Source organism: Helianthus annuus, chromosome 7 (assembly GCF_002127325.2).
Source record: "Helianthus annuus cultivar XRQ/B chromosome 7, HanXRQr2.0-SUNRISE, whole genome shotgun sequence".
NCBI lineage: Eukaryota > Viridiplantae > Streptophyta > Magnoliopsida > Asterales > Asteraceae > Helianthus > Helianthus annuus.
The window spans coordinates 54,636,882-54,651,840 of NC_035439.2; the positions used below are offsets into that span (position 1 = coordinate 54,636,882).

Consider the following 14,959-nt stretch of genomic DNA (forward strand, 5'->3'; position numbering starts at 1 on the left):
TTCACAAACATCATACCATCTAGATCACCATTCAATACAATAACCTAACACATAAACGTTACTAGAACTCTATTCGCTAGCCTGATCAGATTTATAAGGACAGTATCATCAAACATATGTATACAAGAACAGTCAAGGGACTAATTTTTACTAACCGAGATATCAGTGATGATGGTTTGATTGCTAGAGAGGGCTTGGGAGAACACAGAGCTGCCGTCGCACTAAGGAAGGGTTCCGTGTAATTTATACGCACACAAGTGTACTGGGCCTTAATGGGCTTCGGCGAAACTCTGGGCCCGTGAAACACCCTGTTTCGTCGGAGGTGTGTGTGATGAAACAACTCTGTTTCGTCGAACCTTGTTTTGTCAATGAGAGTTACGGCGAAACACTTTGTTTCGTCGGGTCTAATCTCAACAGTTATGCAAGTATACAAATTCATGTTCATGGAATCAGACACTTTAAATCACATTACACAGATAACATATCAAACAATCATCTCAACTCATAATCCAGTGTACAGTTACAACTCAAACAATCAAACAACTAAATAGTTAACGCGCAATTAATGCGAAGATGGAATCTTGGAAACTCGAGTTGTCACACACGAAATACCTACTCAAACGGAAATAGGTGTTTCAAATGAGATTACCAAACAGAATTTAATTCCGTGTGGAATTAAGTCAATTTCAAACGGAATTAAGTCTCTTGGAGCGAAATTAGTAATTTCGTTTGAACTCTTCAAATGAAATTTGATTTCGTGTGAAATCAACAGCACTTTTCAAGTGAAATTAAGTACAAATTTTAATTCCGAGCGGAATTACAATGACAGATTCAAACGGAATTATGATGATGTCACTTTGTCCGAACAGTTTTTCAAGCGGAACTAACAATTTTATCAGATTTAAGTGGAATTAAGGTCCAATTCTTTCAAGGATTAGTTAATACTATGTTTCGCTTATTATATGTGAAAATCAAGCCATTTTGACCGTTAAATTTTGTTCAAATTAGAAAAGAAAGAGTAGAAGTGAGAGAATCCGATGAAATCAAGCTGAAATGGTATGAACTCCTCGTCCTGAGCTCTGATACCACTTGTTGGATCGTCGTGTGACCCTAACAAGTCAATTTGAAGAGTTCAACATCAAAATCAAGGGCGGAATCAATGAAATTGACGTAACATAGCTTGACACTTTCTAATTATCTTCTTTTACTGATTTTCTGAGCTTTACAATTCAAATAACAATCCGGCAGCACCTCGGCTCTGAATACACCAATCTAATTCCGTTCCAAATGACACAAACAAGTTCAGTATTTATAGGGAAGTAATTTCGCTTGAAATAGTTACAAACGGAATTACCGGTTCATGCGGAATTACCTAATTCCATGCGGAATTGGTAATTTCGCTTGAACTCACTAATTTCGTTTGAAATGAAATAATGTCCATTTCAAGCGAAATTACCCTAAAATACTGTTTTCTCGATTTCTGTGCCCTGATTTATCTAATACAATACAAGACTCAATAAAGACGAAGTTAACAGACATCAGTGCACCAACAAAAAGGCTTAAAGAAATGGCTCATATTATCAATTAAAGTAATAAAACGTTGTTTTATGTAATCGGGTTTATTCCCAATTAAAGCTACCTTTGTAAAACATGGGTTTCATCCCCATCTGTTTAATAAAAAAAATTTTGGTGTTTCTAAATTCTGATATTTTTCTTACTCACGGTCCTAATGAAATTTTCCGCTGCAATATTTTCAAAATACCCACCGGTACCACTTGACTGTTCATGACTCCCGTCCAAGGTGTGGTCGGGGGTTGTGACACGTGCCAAACCCACAAATCTTGAGAGGCCACCGCTTTGAGCATAACTGTAGGGTAACGGTGATCTCCTCTCATATATTGGCCCCGAAACTCTGTAGGACACATCCTCCATATGAAATGGGTGCAATCAAGGTTACCCACCATACTAGGAAGGTGATGTTTATCCTCGTAAGCTTGGTACAAAAGCGCCATGTTGTGGCTTGTTGGCCTACGTAAGAACTCGGGAGCGTATATTGTACATACTGTTTGGCAGAAATATTCTAGACACTCGCGTGAAGTCCTTTCGGCCGTATGTAAATACTCATCGTTCTCGCCTGGATTGTTACCGGTTGCAAGTTGTTTAATAGCCGATGTAACTTTTTGCAAGGGTGTAAACTCTTCTTCATTCTCCCATCTACGCCCTCTTTAAACCACGGGTTATTAGCTTCCACGTCGCTCACAATTTTTAGAAACAATCGTTTTGACATACGGAACTTATGACGAAAAATATCTTCGTTGTATTTCGGATTCTCGACAAAATAACCCGCCATAAGGGTTTTGTGGCCACTCTCACGATCACGACGAACAAAACATTTCTTACTAGATGTGCCCGTGTCTTGTAGTTCTGCTTCATCGATAAGATTTTGGAAAAAAGCTATCGGGTGGGAAAAAGAATGGTATTTCTTCTACCATTTTTAAAATAGGGGTAGGGATTTTTAGTTTTTAAGAGAAATGAAGTAATGGGTTAGTGTGAATTTGTTTAAAAAGGGGTTGGAAATATAGTTTTAAAATATAAAAAAAAAAATTTTATTAAATAACGGCTATATATCTGTTGAACTTTCAAAGGTACACTCCAACGACATCTTTCAATCGGTGGACATCCACCGAATTCAAGGCACCCCGCGGGGTAAAATTTGTTGGCGGCGGTGTGCTCCCTGCGGCAAACAAACACCCCGCACCACTCCCCGCAAACATCCCGGACACCCTAACTTCAATTTCCTTTCTATTTTAGATAAAACAAAATCCCTTGAAAACTCTTGTTGTTTGTATTTTTAGAGGTAAAATTGTAGTATGTGGATCGCATCTGCAGACATCTGTAAAATAGGCGGATCAAACCTATGCAGACTGTAAAAGAAAGAGTGTTTGTTTAACGTATGTAGACTTCTAAAATAAACTAGTGGTGGTGTACGGATGGTGGTGGTTTTAGTGGTGGACGCGGACGATGAGTGGTGGTGGTGGTGGACGGTGGTGGTGGTGGTGATAGACCGTGGTAGGTGGTAGTGGTGGTGATGGACGGTACTGGGTGGTGGGCGGTGGTGGTGTTTAACTCTCTACCTTAGAAAATCTTAGAAGTGGTTGGGCCAAGTCTGCACCAAGAAGAGCCCGCGCAGACGTTTTTTAATAAAACATTTTCGAAAAAACAAACAATCTGCAAATGATAACGTCTGCGTATAGTCAGCGCGGCGTAAATAAAAGAGCCTGCACAAATCCTTTTTAGGAAAATAAATACTATCAACACGTATCTTGTAATCTTTTGTATTGAAGTGTATTTCATATGTGATATGTTTAGGCTTGTAAATGAACCGAACGAACACGAACGACGCATGTTTGTGTTCGTTCGTTAAAGTTTAACCAAACAAACGATCGAACATGAACATTTTAATGAACAGATTTTCTTGTTCGTGTTCGTTCGTTTAGAAAATGAAAATGTTCGTTTTCGTTTATTAATAGTGTAAACAAACAGTTCACGAACATAAACGAGCATACAAACATAAACGAACGCAGTTTCACATAAGCGAATCTAAACGAACACAAATGAGCAAACATAAACGAAAATAACTAAACATAAATTAACGAACACATATGATGAAACACCAATTAAAAGTAAACGTGAATATCCAAACATAACCATCATCAAAAAAATACTTCAAATTTAAATAAATTCATTAAAATCATAGTCTAATAGACACTTCAAAGCACCATCTTGAAATCACCATTATGATCAACAATTCACCAACTTCGTTCTTTTTTTTGAAAGACAAATTTGGATCATCGTGCCACTAGCGAAACCACCCGATCATATCCATCTCCACCGGGATTGTTTTGAAATCGGAAACTCAAAACATGTAATGGGATGGTAAAGAAAATCTTGTAAATTTTAAATTTAGTATTAGTTTTAAACTTAATATTAGTAATACATAAAGTTAAACATCTAAATAAACGAACAGGTATAAACGACCATAAACGATCGAATTCAAACGAACATAAACGATCGTTCATGAACATAAATAAATGAACGAGAAATTGTGCGTGTTCGTTCATTTAGTTAAATGAACGGAAAAAAATTGTTCATGTTCGTTCGTTTACTAAATAAACGAACATAAACGAGTTTCCTGCCGAACGATACATGAACGGTTCACTGAACGTTTGATTCGTTTACAAGCCTAGATATGTTTTTTTTTTAACGTTACTCCTTTCCACTAATATAATCCTATACTTTTCTTTTTTACTTAGGTTTTAATCTAGAAGTATTTCTGAAAGACATACATCTCTGTTAAATGGCTAGCTTCATATTAGCTTTATGTTATATATCATATCATAATTTTTATTAGTTATAATATGTAATCTTATACGATAAACAGAGCCGTCCCCGAGAACTCTCAAAAAAGTTTAGGTCTCGGGCGACAAAAAAAATAGACCCAAAATTGTGGTTAGGGAAATGAATTAAAAAAAAAACAAACAAACCCTTGGTGGTGGAGTTTGAACTCGAGACATTTACATTATTATCTTGAGATGATTTTTCCACTCCACAACCAACACTTTTTTTGCATAATGAGTAGATGCATATATTAAATATATAATTAAGTATATAATTATATATATAAAAGCTCAAAGAAACCTTTCGGGACCTTTAAAAAATTGGGCCTCGAGTGACGGCACGGGTTGGCCGGCCTAAGAACCGGCCCTAACGATTAAAAATAACATTTCAAACTGTGTAGCAAATCAGTTATATTTTTTCCCGGAAGTGTATATATTAAAGTTATAAGTTACGTTTGTATACAAAAATTGAGATACAAACCCTTTTATTACAAAAGACGAAGCTATTTTTTGTTAATTTAAATTTGGATTGTGAAATGTAATAAATTATTTATTTATTATACTACAAAAGACGAAGCTTTTTATTAATTTTAATTTAAATTATTTATACTGAGTGCGTCATTAAATCCATACTCAACTTTACTTAAATAATTATGAGAATCATTCATATAAAAGCTTATAAATATTACATTGACTTTAATATAAAAGATCATTGTAAAACTATCTTTATTCCTCTGACTACCTCTAATATATCATGCAATACACATAAGTAACCCATAAGATTCTTTTAAATTGGTTCTATATTAGTCACAGCTTATATGCTTACAGGTTATTTATTAGTAAGTTTTATTCATATTGAACTCATACAATCTAGACAATAAAAAAATCATAAAATTTGATAGTATTTTATGAAGAGTTGGATCAGGGTAGGTGGGACGGCGCCCATTGAATTGCTTTTGGGTGTGAATTACACACGACACCCCAATTATTTTATTTCTCAAAATTCAATCACTCTTTTCAAAACATTTAATATTCAGCCTCAAATTTATTGTCTTCAGTGTCATTAACTATATAACATTAATTATTAATTAACTCTATAACAATTAGCAAAACGCATGAAATATTGTTTATTTTTTTTCCTGTTTTTTTGAATTTTTTGTCTTTTTGGGCCAAACCAATTTACGATTTTATCCCGCTTTAAAATTATGATTTTGCCATCAGTTTAAAATTACGTTTTTATCTCCTCTTCAAAATAAAATTATGCTTTTGGCCCGGTGAAAATTTACAATTTTGCCCTCGGTTAAAAATTACGAATTTACCCCATTTAAATTTACAGTTTCGCCATTAGTTTTGTTTTCTTCCTCTCAGGTAAATTACGATTTTACGCTTACTTTAAATTTACATTTTTGTCATCGTTTTTGTTTGTTTTCCCAGACAAATTATGCTTTTGCCCCCAGTGTATAACTACAGACACAAGATGGAGGAGTAGTGTCAGGCAACTGCCTGGAACTCCCCCCCATTGGCTCAACCAATTTACAATTTTATCACCGCTTTAAATTACGATTTTGCCATCAGTTTAAAATTACGTTTTTACCCCGAGTTCAAAACAAAATTATGCTTTTGCCAACAAAAAAAAATTATAATTTTGACCTCGGTTAAAAATTACGCTTTATACCCATTTAAATTTACGTTTTTTGTCATTTTCCGCCTTACGTATATATTATAGTTATTATTGCGCAAAACTATTAAGAAAAACTTTCAAAATTCAGTTGATTGTATGAACATTCAAATATAGTGAGTGTCTCGGGTTCGAAGCCCTTCATGGGAAAGAAAATTTTTTATTACCTGCTGCCAAATCTTTTAAATGAAAAACCTTTTTAACATACTTTCTTCTTCCTAGAGTGTAGCGCAGATTAGGGATGAATATTTGGTACCGGGTACCGAACCCGTACCAAATCGTACCGGATATATTCAGTACCAGTACCGGTTCCCGTTCTCCCCGGTATTTATAGGTAAAACACCGGTAAGTACCTATACCGTATTAGTACCGGTACCGAACCGGTGTATTCGGTACCGGTACCACTTTTCCCCCTTTTTCGGTACTGGTGCTTTCGGTACCGAACATGTATCGTGCTCATCTCGTTACATAACAAAACGAATCAATATCGTTCGAATTCCCCGCCGCGTAGCACGGGGAATTAATTTTTATAGCCAACCGGTACGGTACCGGTATTTACGAGTAAAACACCGGTAAGTACCGATACCGAACCGGTGTATTCGCTACCGGTACCACTTTTCCCCGTTTTCCGGTACCGGTACTTTCGATACCGGTTCGGTACCGAACGGTACCGTGCTCATCCCGTTATAAAACGAAACGAATCGATAACGTTCGAAATCCCGCCGCGTAGCGCGGGAAATTTCACTAGTTAGGCAACATTTCGTATTTTTCTGGTACAGTAAATATAAACCTCAACTTCCTAATCTATTTAGATAACAAACAAACTCATACTTCACGTGAATATCTGAAACCCGAAATATTCATGTGATTTTTTTTTAATGGCAACATGAACCTCTATTGGAGTTAAAAAATAACAAGGATATGGACGGATAATGTTATAGCATTGGGGAGTTCAAAATGAAGGATAAAGACGGGTAACGTATTAGGTGATACACACCGATTACCGAACTTCTTTACTCGTAGGTTAAGGCATTATATCATCTTAGGGGAGGGTTATTTGGGAAACTGGAAAACCATGTATTTAACATATTAAATATATAACTTAACATGTTAAAAATCAACTTTTTTATAAAAAAAAAAAAAAAAATCGGAGCTTTTTCATATAAATACATCTAGAAGCCTTTTTAATAAAAAAATTCAATGTCTAAAAATTAAAAAACAAATCTTAAAAAACAGCAAAAAGGTTAAAATTTTACAAAAATGATTTTTTTATTGGAATGGCTTCTACACATCTTTATATACAAAAGCTTTGAAAAAATTTGAAATTTTTTTTTATCATTTTAAATTGAATATTTAACATATATTTAATGTATTAAATACATTGTTCCTCAATTTCCCCTCCTTTTAGTGTTCCCCGTTGAACCTCATGCTATCATCTTAAATCTTGATCTTAAATGTATAATAAGTGTCAGGATTTAGAGAAAACGGTGGAAAGTGTGAGAACGGTGAGAACGCTTATAGATCGTCTGATCAAAACAATCTATGGACTAGATTGGCGCGGTGGTGTTTTCGTAAATAACATCAATTTTATTACGTGGACGCGCTTCATTAAGGGTAAAAGCGTCTTTTGACTACTCCAAACAAAACGCCATCTCATGAAATAAAACGCCAAAACAAAAATCACACGCCATTCTAACTAAAAACACCATTAGATATAAAACGCCAAACTTAATTAGAGTAAAATCCCGCCTAAAAAAACCGCCAAAAATCCTATATATACAACAACTCAGAACTTCAATTAAAAACACACACAAAAACCCCGAACGCCATATTTAATATATACCATTCGTGTTATAAACGCCAGAAAACCCAAACATCAAATATATTGTTGTCAATAAACTGTAGTTGTATGGGGTGGACAACATTGTCAGTTATCTTTCTTAACTGAGGATTAACAATGTTATCCATCACCATACAGCAACACTTTATTGATTTTAGCACGATCAAATTTACAGTTTTAAGATGGTTTATTTTGTGGCGTTCTTTTTCTCGGTAAAACGCCAAAAAAGATAACATTTTGGCTGAAAGGGTGTAAACTCAATAACATTTTGCTGCATGAGATGGACAAAAATAATAGAAAAAGAGGCTGATTTCAGACTTTGTGTTTCCAAACGGCGACAAAAACTACTTCAAAAAACAAAAATCAAAAAAATTCATACGAAAGTCGAAACAGCCAGTGAAGATGCTTCTAAAGAAGAAAGAGACTAGTGACAGTGAAGATTTGGAAGATCAATATTTATTTTGTTTAATTTTCTTTTTCAGTTGATTGTTATATAATAACAACGTCATATCTAATAAAAACGCCAAAAAACCAAATGTCTTACACCTTTGGCGTTTATCAAACCATCACAAAATTACTTTGGACAAGTATTATAAAAAAAATAAATAAAAAAAATAATAAAATAAATAAAAAACAAACTTGAAAATGTAACTAGAAACAGTAACTACAAATCAGCAATACTGAAGATATGGAAAATTTATTATATTAGAATCTAAAACGCCAAACTTAAAAGATGGGACGTGTTACAAACTTCAGATATAAAGCTTGTCAAAAACAATAATTACAAACAGTAACTGAAAAGACTAATACTTTATTATAATAACGCACCGTCTAACTTAGGCGCCAAAAAGAGATCCTATAAAATGATACGTCTCAGCAACTTCCATTTGATCAAACCAAAAAAACAAACACCAATACTACTAAATACCACTCACTGTAAAACGCCAAAAAAAAAATCAAAGATGGCTAATATGCTTTCTTGGATATTCAGTATTGTTATTCGCGAAGTTTCACTAAATGAATTGTTAGCGGAGGCGAGTAACTCAGTAAGATTTTGCTGCATGAGATGGACAAAAATTCAAGAAGAAGATACTGATGCCAGTCATATGGCATTTTGTATTTTTTGTTCTTGAAGAAGGCTTGGATGAGGAGAAGAGATCCATGACACTGAAGAGTGGGATGATTATAAAGATGAAGATCAACATGAAGAAAAAGCGAAAAACCCACCCGCACGTCATAGATCTATGTCCCCAAACATCCACAAAAAAACCACTTCAACAGACGAGCAGGCAAAATAATCAAACCGATGGGTTTGTTAAGTTTTACATAAAACGTCATATTTTTTGTGACAGTTCTTGTACTATTAAAAACAGAGAGACTGATAACAGTGAAGATTGTGAAGAGAGATCCGATTAGGATTTTTAATTTAATTTCTTCGCTTGTATTTTTTTTACTGTGGCTGAAATATAATCTAACAATTGTAAAACGCCAAGATACCACAAACGCCAAAATGTTTATAAAAATAATAGAACAATGGGCAATCTTTTTAAAACGCCTTGAAAAACGCCATTCAGATAGATTTCCTGACCACCCTGGGTTCCAATGACATATGATTTGAATAAACGCCATAAACGCCAAAATGTTAATACGATGAAACCATTAAACGCCATTAATTATTGAATTTGGTTAACGCCAAAAATCTTAAACCCCAAAAATTAAAACAATATTCGAAAAAGCGGAACTGGAAAAAAAAAGATTAAAGGACAAAAAAAGACCCTCCGCCCATCTCTATGCCGCGTGACACGTGTTGGGCCAGGATGCGTTCTCAACGTTCTCACACTTTTAAGCGTTTTCTTCTGATCTCGTTTCTGTATAATAATAAACAATATTATGAACTTCCCATTTGGATTTATAAAAAAACACTTAGCATTGATGGAAGTGTGGTGGTATATTTACATATTAACTTGGTTTTGGTTTTGAAGGTGAGTTTAAGATCATATTCTATGTAATGAGCATCAAAACGAAAAATTTTTAATCATGTAAAACTATAAACGAAGAATTATGTGCCTACACCCACATCGACCACCATAACCAAGCCCATGCAAGGCCATGCGGAATAGTATTCCGCCAACAATTGTGGCAATGTCTTTATGTTGAATAAGTCTTTTTTTAGTTGTTTTAGTAGTGATCATGTTTTGCAAATAAGGTGAACATGGGATGCCACGTTCCAGTAATAAATCCAATTAATTAGGAAGTAGTTTTAGAGTATTCTTGTAGTTTCTCGGTGTGAGGGGTATGGTTGGGTCACCAATCGACATGTAGGACCATTAATGGATTGCTACACAATCCCCTTGTCTCATCCACCATTTTTTTTTTTTTTTTTTTGAATGGCAAACAACTCTTCATTTCATAACCCAATATATACAAAACACATCTATAAGCAAGGTGCTCATAAGATGATATGTCCATAAATCGCCCCAACCCTTATTACATTTAACCCAATTACTAGATCTAATCCCAACCCATGTTACAGTTCGCCCTTTTCAGAATCCGCATACATTATTCAATCAAATGTCAAAGGAGCACCATTTTCCCCAATCTTTTGTGATTTCTTTAGCTCTATTTGTTATCCATAAGTGCGATTGTGCCTTGATTTCGCCTAGTAGTTCTTCCAAGTTAACTCTTTTCCCGTGAAAGATCTTGTCATTTCTGCCTTTCTAGATGATCCAACATGTTGTTAGTATGATTGCGTATAAAGCCTTTTTCTTTGATCTTTTGAGTCCATTTATCTTGCTGCTTTCCAAAAGTTCCCGGATGTTGAAAGCGAATATTGGGGAGATGTTGCACCATTCAGCCACCTTTTGCCATATGTTTGAAGCCACATAACAATGAATTAGTAGATGATCAGCGTTTTCAGGATAGTCTCCACAAAGGCTGCACAATGGAGAGGAGTTAACGATGTTTCTCTTGATAAGACCTTCCATTGTTGACAGCCTATCTTGTTCCGCTCGCCAAGCTAATATGTTTACTTTCTTTGGTACCCAAGATGACCACTTGAAAGGATGAAATAGAGCTGCATTTGCAGCCAACAGGTCACGGCATGAAGCTGTTGTAAAAGTTCCAGATGGGTCAGCCAGCCACTTCCAACTGTCGCTTGCTGAAGATAACATACACGTCCGAATCAAGTTGTTACAAGCTGCAAGTTCGTCTCGTTCCAGTACCTGCAATGGTTCTCATTTCCATGCCCAACCCCCACCCTGAAAATTACCCGGAGCAGATAAACGGGCTGCAACAGTGCAGCCCTTGTTAGATTCTAAGGCAAACAGATTTGGAAAGGTGTACCTCAGCGGTGTTTCCTCGAGCCAGTAATCGAGCCAGAACCGTGTATGCAAACCGTTACCAATAACCCCTTTGAATAAGTTCTCAATCATGATATTTACCTTCTCAAAGTCTTTCCCAACTTTGGTGATTGAGTTCCAAACCCCTGGTATAGAAGCTTTTATGGGCAAGAAAGTCCACGCTCTCTCATTGTGATTGATGTGTGTAAAATACAACATATAAATCACATCAATTAAGGCATAAAACTAACCCTTTTTAAGTACTAATGTTGGAAAAAGAGTGTTTTTGTCTTCCTTTTGTATTTTCAGGATGAAATGAGCTCAAATTCACAAAAGAAGCAAAAAGACAACTAATTCTAGCATAAATACAAAGAAAAGGAATAAAAGTAGACTGCCCGGACCCTCGACGGCATCCTCCAAAGCAAAAAAGAGAAAACAGAAGCCTGAACACGCCCCGTGCTCAGCCAGCACGGGGCCGTGCCCAAGAAGCAGCATAAAAGACAAACTTGTAGAAGCTTCTATTGCCCACCACGGGGCCGTGTCCAGTGAGCACGGGGGCGTGGTGAAAGTACAGCAGGCGCATTAATTGTAATTGCGAATTACAATTAATGAGGAGAGAGAGTGTCAGACGGGCACGGGGGCGTGTCCAGCGGACACGGGGCCGTGCCCAGCCTTCTGTTCAGCCTATAAATAGGGGTGCTTGGTTTCATTCCATCTCATCCCTTGGCACACCACCTCTCTCACACTTCATTCACCACCCACCACCACCATAACACCATCATCCACCACCATCATCCATTGTCCATCGTAGAGTGTGTGAGTCGTCTCGGGATCCAAGATTGATCGTATGAGTTCTTGACAATCAAGGCCATGTTTGCCTAAGTCTCTTACATCACTTGGTGAAGACAAGTGTTTAGTATAATACTTTTTTATTTTTAATCTTTTGCACTTTTTATTTGGTTTTGTATTAATGACTTTAATAACTAGTTGCTTATGTTGAAGGTGATCTTTCCTTATCGTTTGTCCGTGGTGTCTTGGCATTATTTTACTGTCTATATAAAATAAAAGATTTTCACCATTCATATCTCCACGGTCTATATGGAGGTATGTTGGCTACCTGGTCGGGGGTTAAGGGAACGGTTCGGTAAGGGTCTTGCCCTTGTTCAGCGTTTAGAGGTCCTGCTTGGGACCTGGGTCAAATTTAGTAGGATCTCCTTCAATGCCCATAGGTATTGGATGGCGGGGATCCAAACTCTTTGACCCCCTCATAAGTTAACTACTATTAATACTATAACCCGGCTATTTAGGACTGTATCCCTGCTGACTCAGACGACTTAGCCGGGGGTAACGTCACCGCCGAAAGCGGGGCCTACCATAATTTGCATTAATAACTTAATTCATTATCTTCCAATAATCCAACCCTTTAGGATTGTATCCTTGCTGACTCAAACTACTGGGTTGAGGGTAACGTCGCCTTCAAAAGAGGGGCCTACTACAATAACTAAAGATAATTTCTTAAACAAGTGCAAAAGTGCGAAATAATCAAAGGTTATACTAATACACGAGTCGGATCCAAGTGATTCATCTTGTCTATCTGTTTTTATTTTATTTTATTTTTCAGCATTTAGTTAGTTTTTATTTTCTTAGTTTAAAAATATTTTTCTCACTTTTTGATTTGATTAGACGTTGAGGATAAACCGGTATTAAAAGCTCTTGTGTCCTTGGACGACCTCGGTATCTTACCAACACTGTACTACGTCCACGATGGGTGCACTTGCCCATATGTGTGTTTAGTGTTAGTGAATATCGTGTTTTATAAATTTAAAACTTGGCTAAAAGGTGTAAAAAGGGCTTAATTATATATCTAAATTATATTACACTACACACGCATCAAGTTTTTGGCGCCGTTGCCGGGGACACAAGGATTTTAAGAAAGTTAGGAATCAACGGCCTAATCATATTTTTATTTTTTTTTTAATTTTTAGGATTTTTCTTAGTTTTTTTCAGCTTCTGCGGAGCTCAGCACGGGCCGTGCCTGGTCGGACACGGGCCGTGCCCAGCATCGTTACTGGCAGTTTTTAGTTTTCCAAGTTACAGAAGGCTAACCACGGGGCCGTGTCGGTGCAACACGGGGCCGTGTCCATCTTCCAGTAACTGGGGTCTGGAAAATATTAACTGTAACTCCGACCACGGGCCGTGTTCGCTGAACACGGGGCCGTGGTGAACCTTCTGACCAACATTCTTTTCTGTTTTTATTGCAGGACTTGGAACCCGACGCCAATCTTACATAGTGTATGAGCTCTAGTTCTAATAAGGACATAAAGGAACCTTTAGAAGAACCCGAATGCTTTCTCAGAAAAAGATTAAAAGCTAAAAACCAAGAGAAGGTTTCGGGTGATCCACCTCCCATGGCGGACCAACGTACCCTTATGGATTATCTACGACCCACCGTAGGTAATCTAGGCGCCGCTATCAATGCTCCGAATGTCGAAGCTAATAACTTTGAACTCCGGCCGCATTTGATACAAATGCTCCAAAACTCCGCAACCTTCCATGGGCTTGCGGACGAGGATCCCCATCTACATATCATTAATTTCTTAGAAATATGTGATACCTTTCGGATCAACGGAGCATCAAATGACGCCATCCGCCTCCGTATGTTTCCTTTCTCACTAAAAGACCGAGCGAAAGCTTGGCTCAACGCCCTCCCAGCTGGATCGGTAAACACCTGGGATGAACTAGCCCAAAAATTTCTATATAAGTATTTCCCTCCCGCCAAAACTGCTAAATTAATGACTGAAATTAATACATATTCACAAGAGGACGGGGAATCCTTATATGAAACTTGGGAAAGGTTCAAGGAGTTATTACGCAAGTGTCCACATCAGGCCTTGCGATATGGCAACAAGTATCCACTTTCTATAATGGATTGTTGCCACACACAAGGCAGACACTTGATTCTAGCTCCGGGGGACTTTTAGGTAATCGACGCCCACACGAAATATATAATCAAATTGAGGAAATTGCTCAAACCAATTTTCAATGGCACACCCCCCGGGGGAATAAATCTACTTCCCCGGGCGCCCATAAGGTCGATGAAAGCACTTCTTTACAAGCCCAAATCGAGGCCCTTTCTTCAAAAATAAAAAAAATTGGAAATGACAAAAACAGTCTCGGTTATGGCTTGTGAAGGGTGTGGTGGGTCACATGAAAATTGGAGTTGTATGAAAGAAACGGATGATCAACAAAGAAATGGTAAACTACATTGATAATAGACCTAGGCCGTCGGGTCCCCCAACGGGAACTTACAACCAAGGATGGCGAAACCACCCAAACCTTGGTTGGAGGGAACCCGGCAATAGTAGTAACCAACAAACCCAACGAACAAACTTTCAACAACCAAGAAATGAGTCACAAAATTTCACTCAACAACAAAGTGGACGAGAAAGGCTCGAAGATACTGTATCTCGCCTCATCTCCGACACTGAAAAGAAAAACTCGGAAAGATTTCTACAATTAGAATCAAATTTTAGAAATCAATAAGCTAGTATTCAAAATATAAAAAAACAATTAAATCAAATAGCTCAAAATTTTGCCGAGAGACCGCAAGGCGCATTACCTAGCAATACCGAAACAAACCCAAAAGCGCAAGTTCACCTCATCACGCTACGCAACCGCACCGTAGGGCTTGCAGAAGCACCGCCGC

General features: G+C 37.0%; 1 protein-coding gene and 1 non-coding gene across 2 annotated transcripts; both read right to left on the minus strand.

Moving 5' to 3' along the window:
• Positions 1–10,632: 10,632 nt before the first annotated feature.
• On the minus strand, positions 10,633–11,346 carry LOC110866422. The gene is made up of 2 exons (XM_022115571.1): positions 11,184–11,346; positions 10,633–11,072 (listed from the first exon to the last, which is right to left on the minus strand). Exons 1-2 carry the CDS (start codon positions 11,344–11,346, stop codon positions 10,633–10,635), a joined length of 603 nt encoding a protein of 200 aa, XP_021971263.1.
• Positions 11,347–14,044: 2,698 nt separating this feature from the next.
• On the minus strand, positions 14,045–14,146 carry LOC118480672. Its single transcript, XR_004863650.1, has one exon. It is a non-coding gene; the product is annotated as a small nucleolar RNA R71 (small nucleolar RNA).
• Positions 14,147–14,959: the final 813 nt, after the last annotated feature.

Coding starts and splice junctions, on each gene's coding strand:
- LOC110866422 (XM_022115571.1), bottom strand. CDS start 11,346: ATGATTGAGAACTTATTCAAAGGGGTTATTGGTAACGGTTTGCATACA. Junction 11,073..11,183: donor AGCCCGTTTATCTGCTCCGG/GTAATTTTCAGG, acceptor TGTTATCTTCAG/CAAGCGACAGTTGGAAGTGG.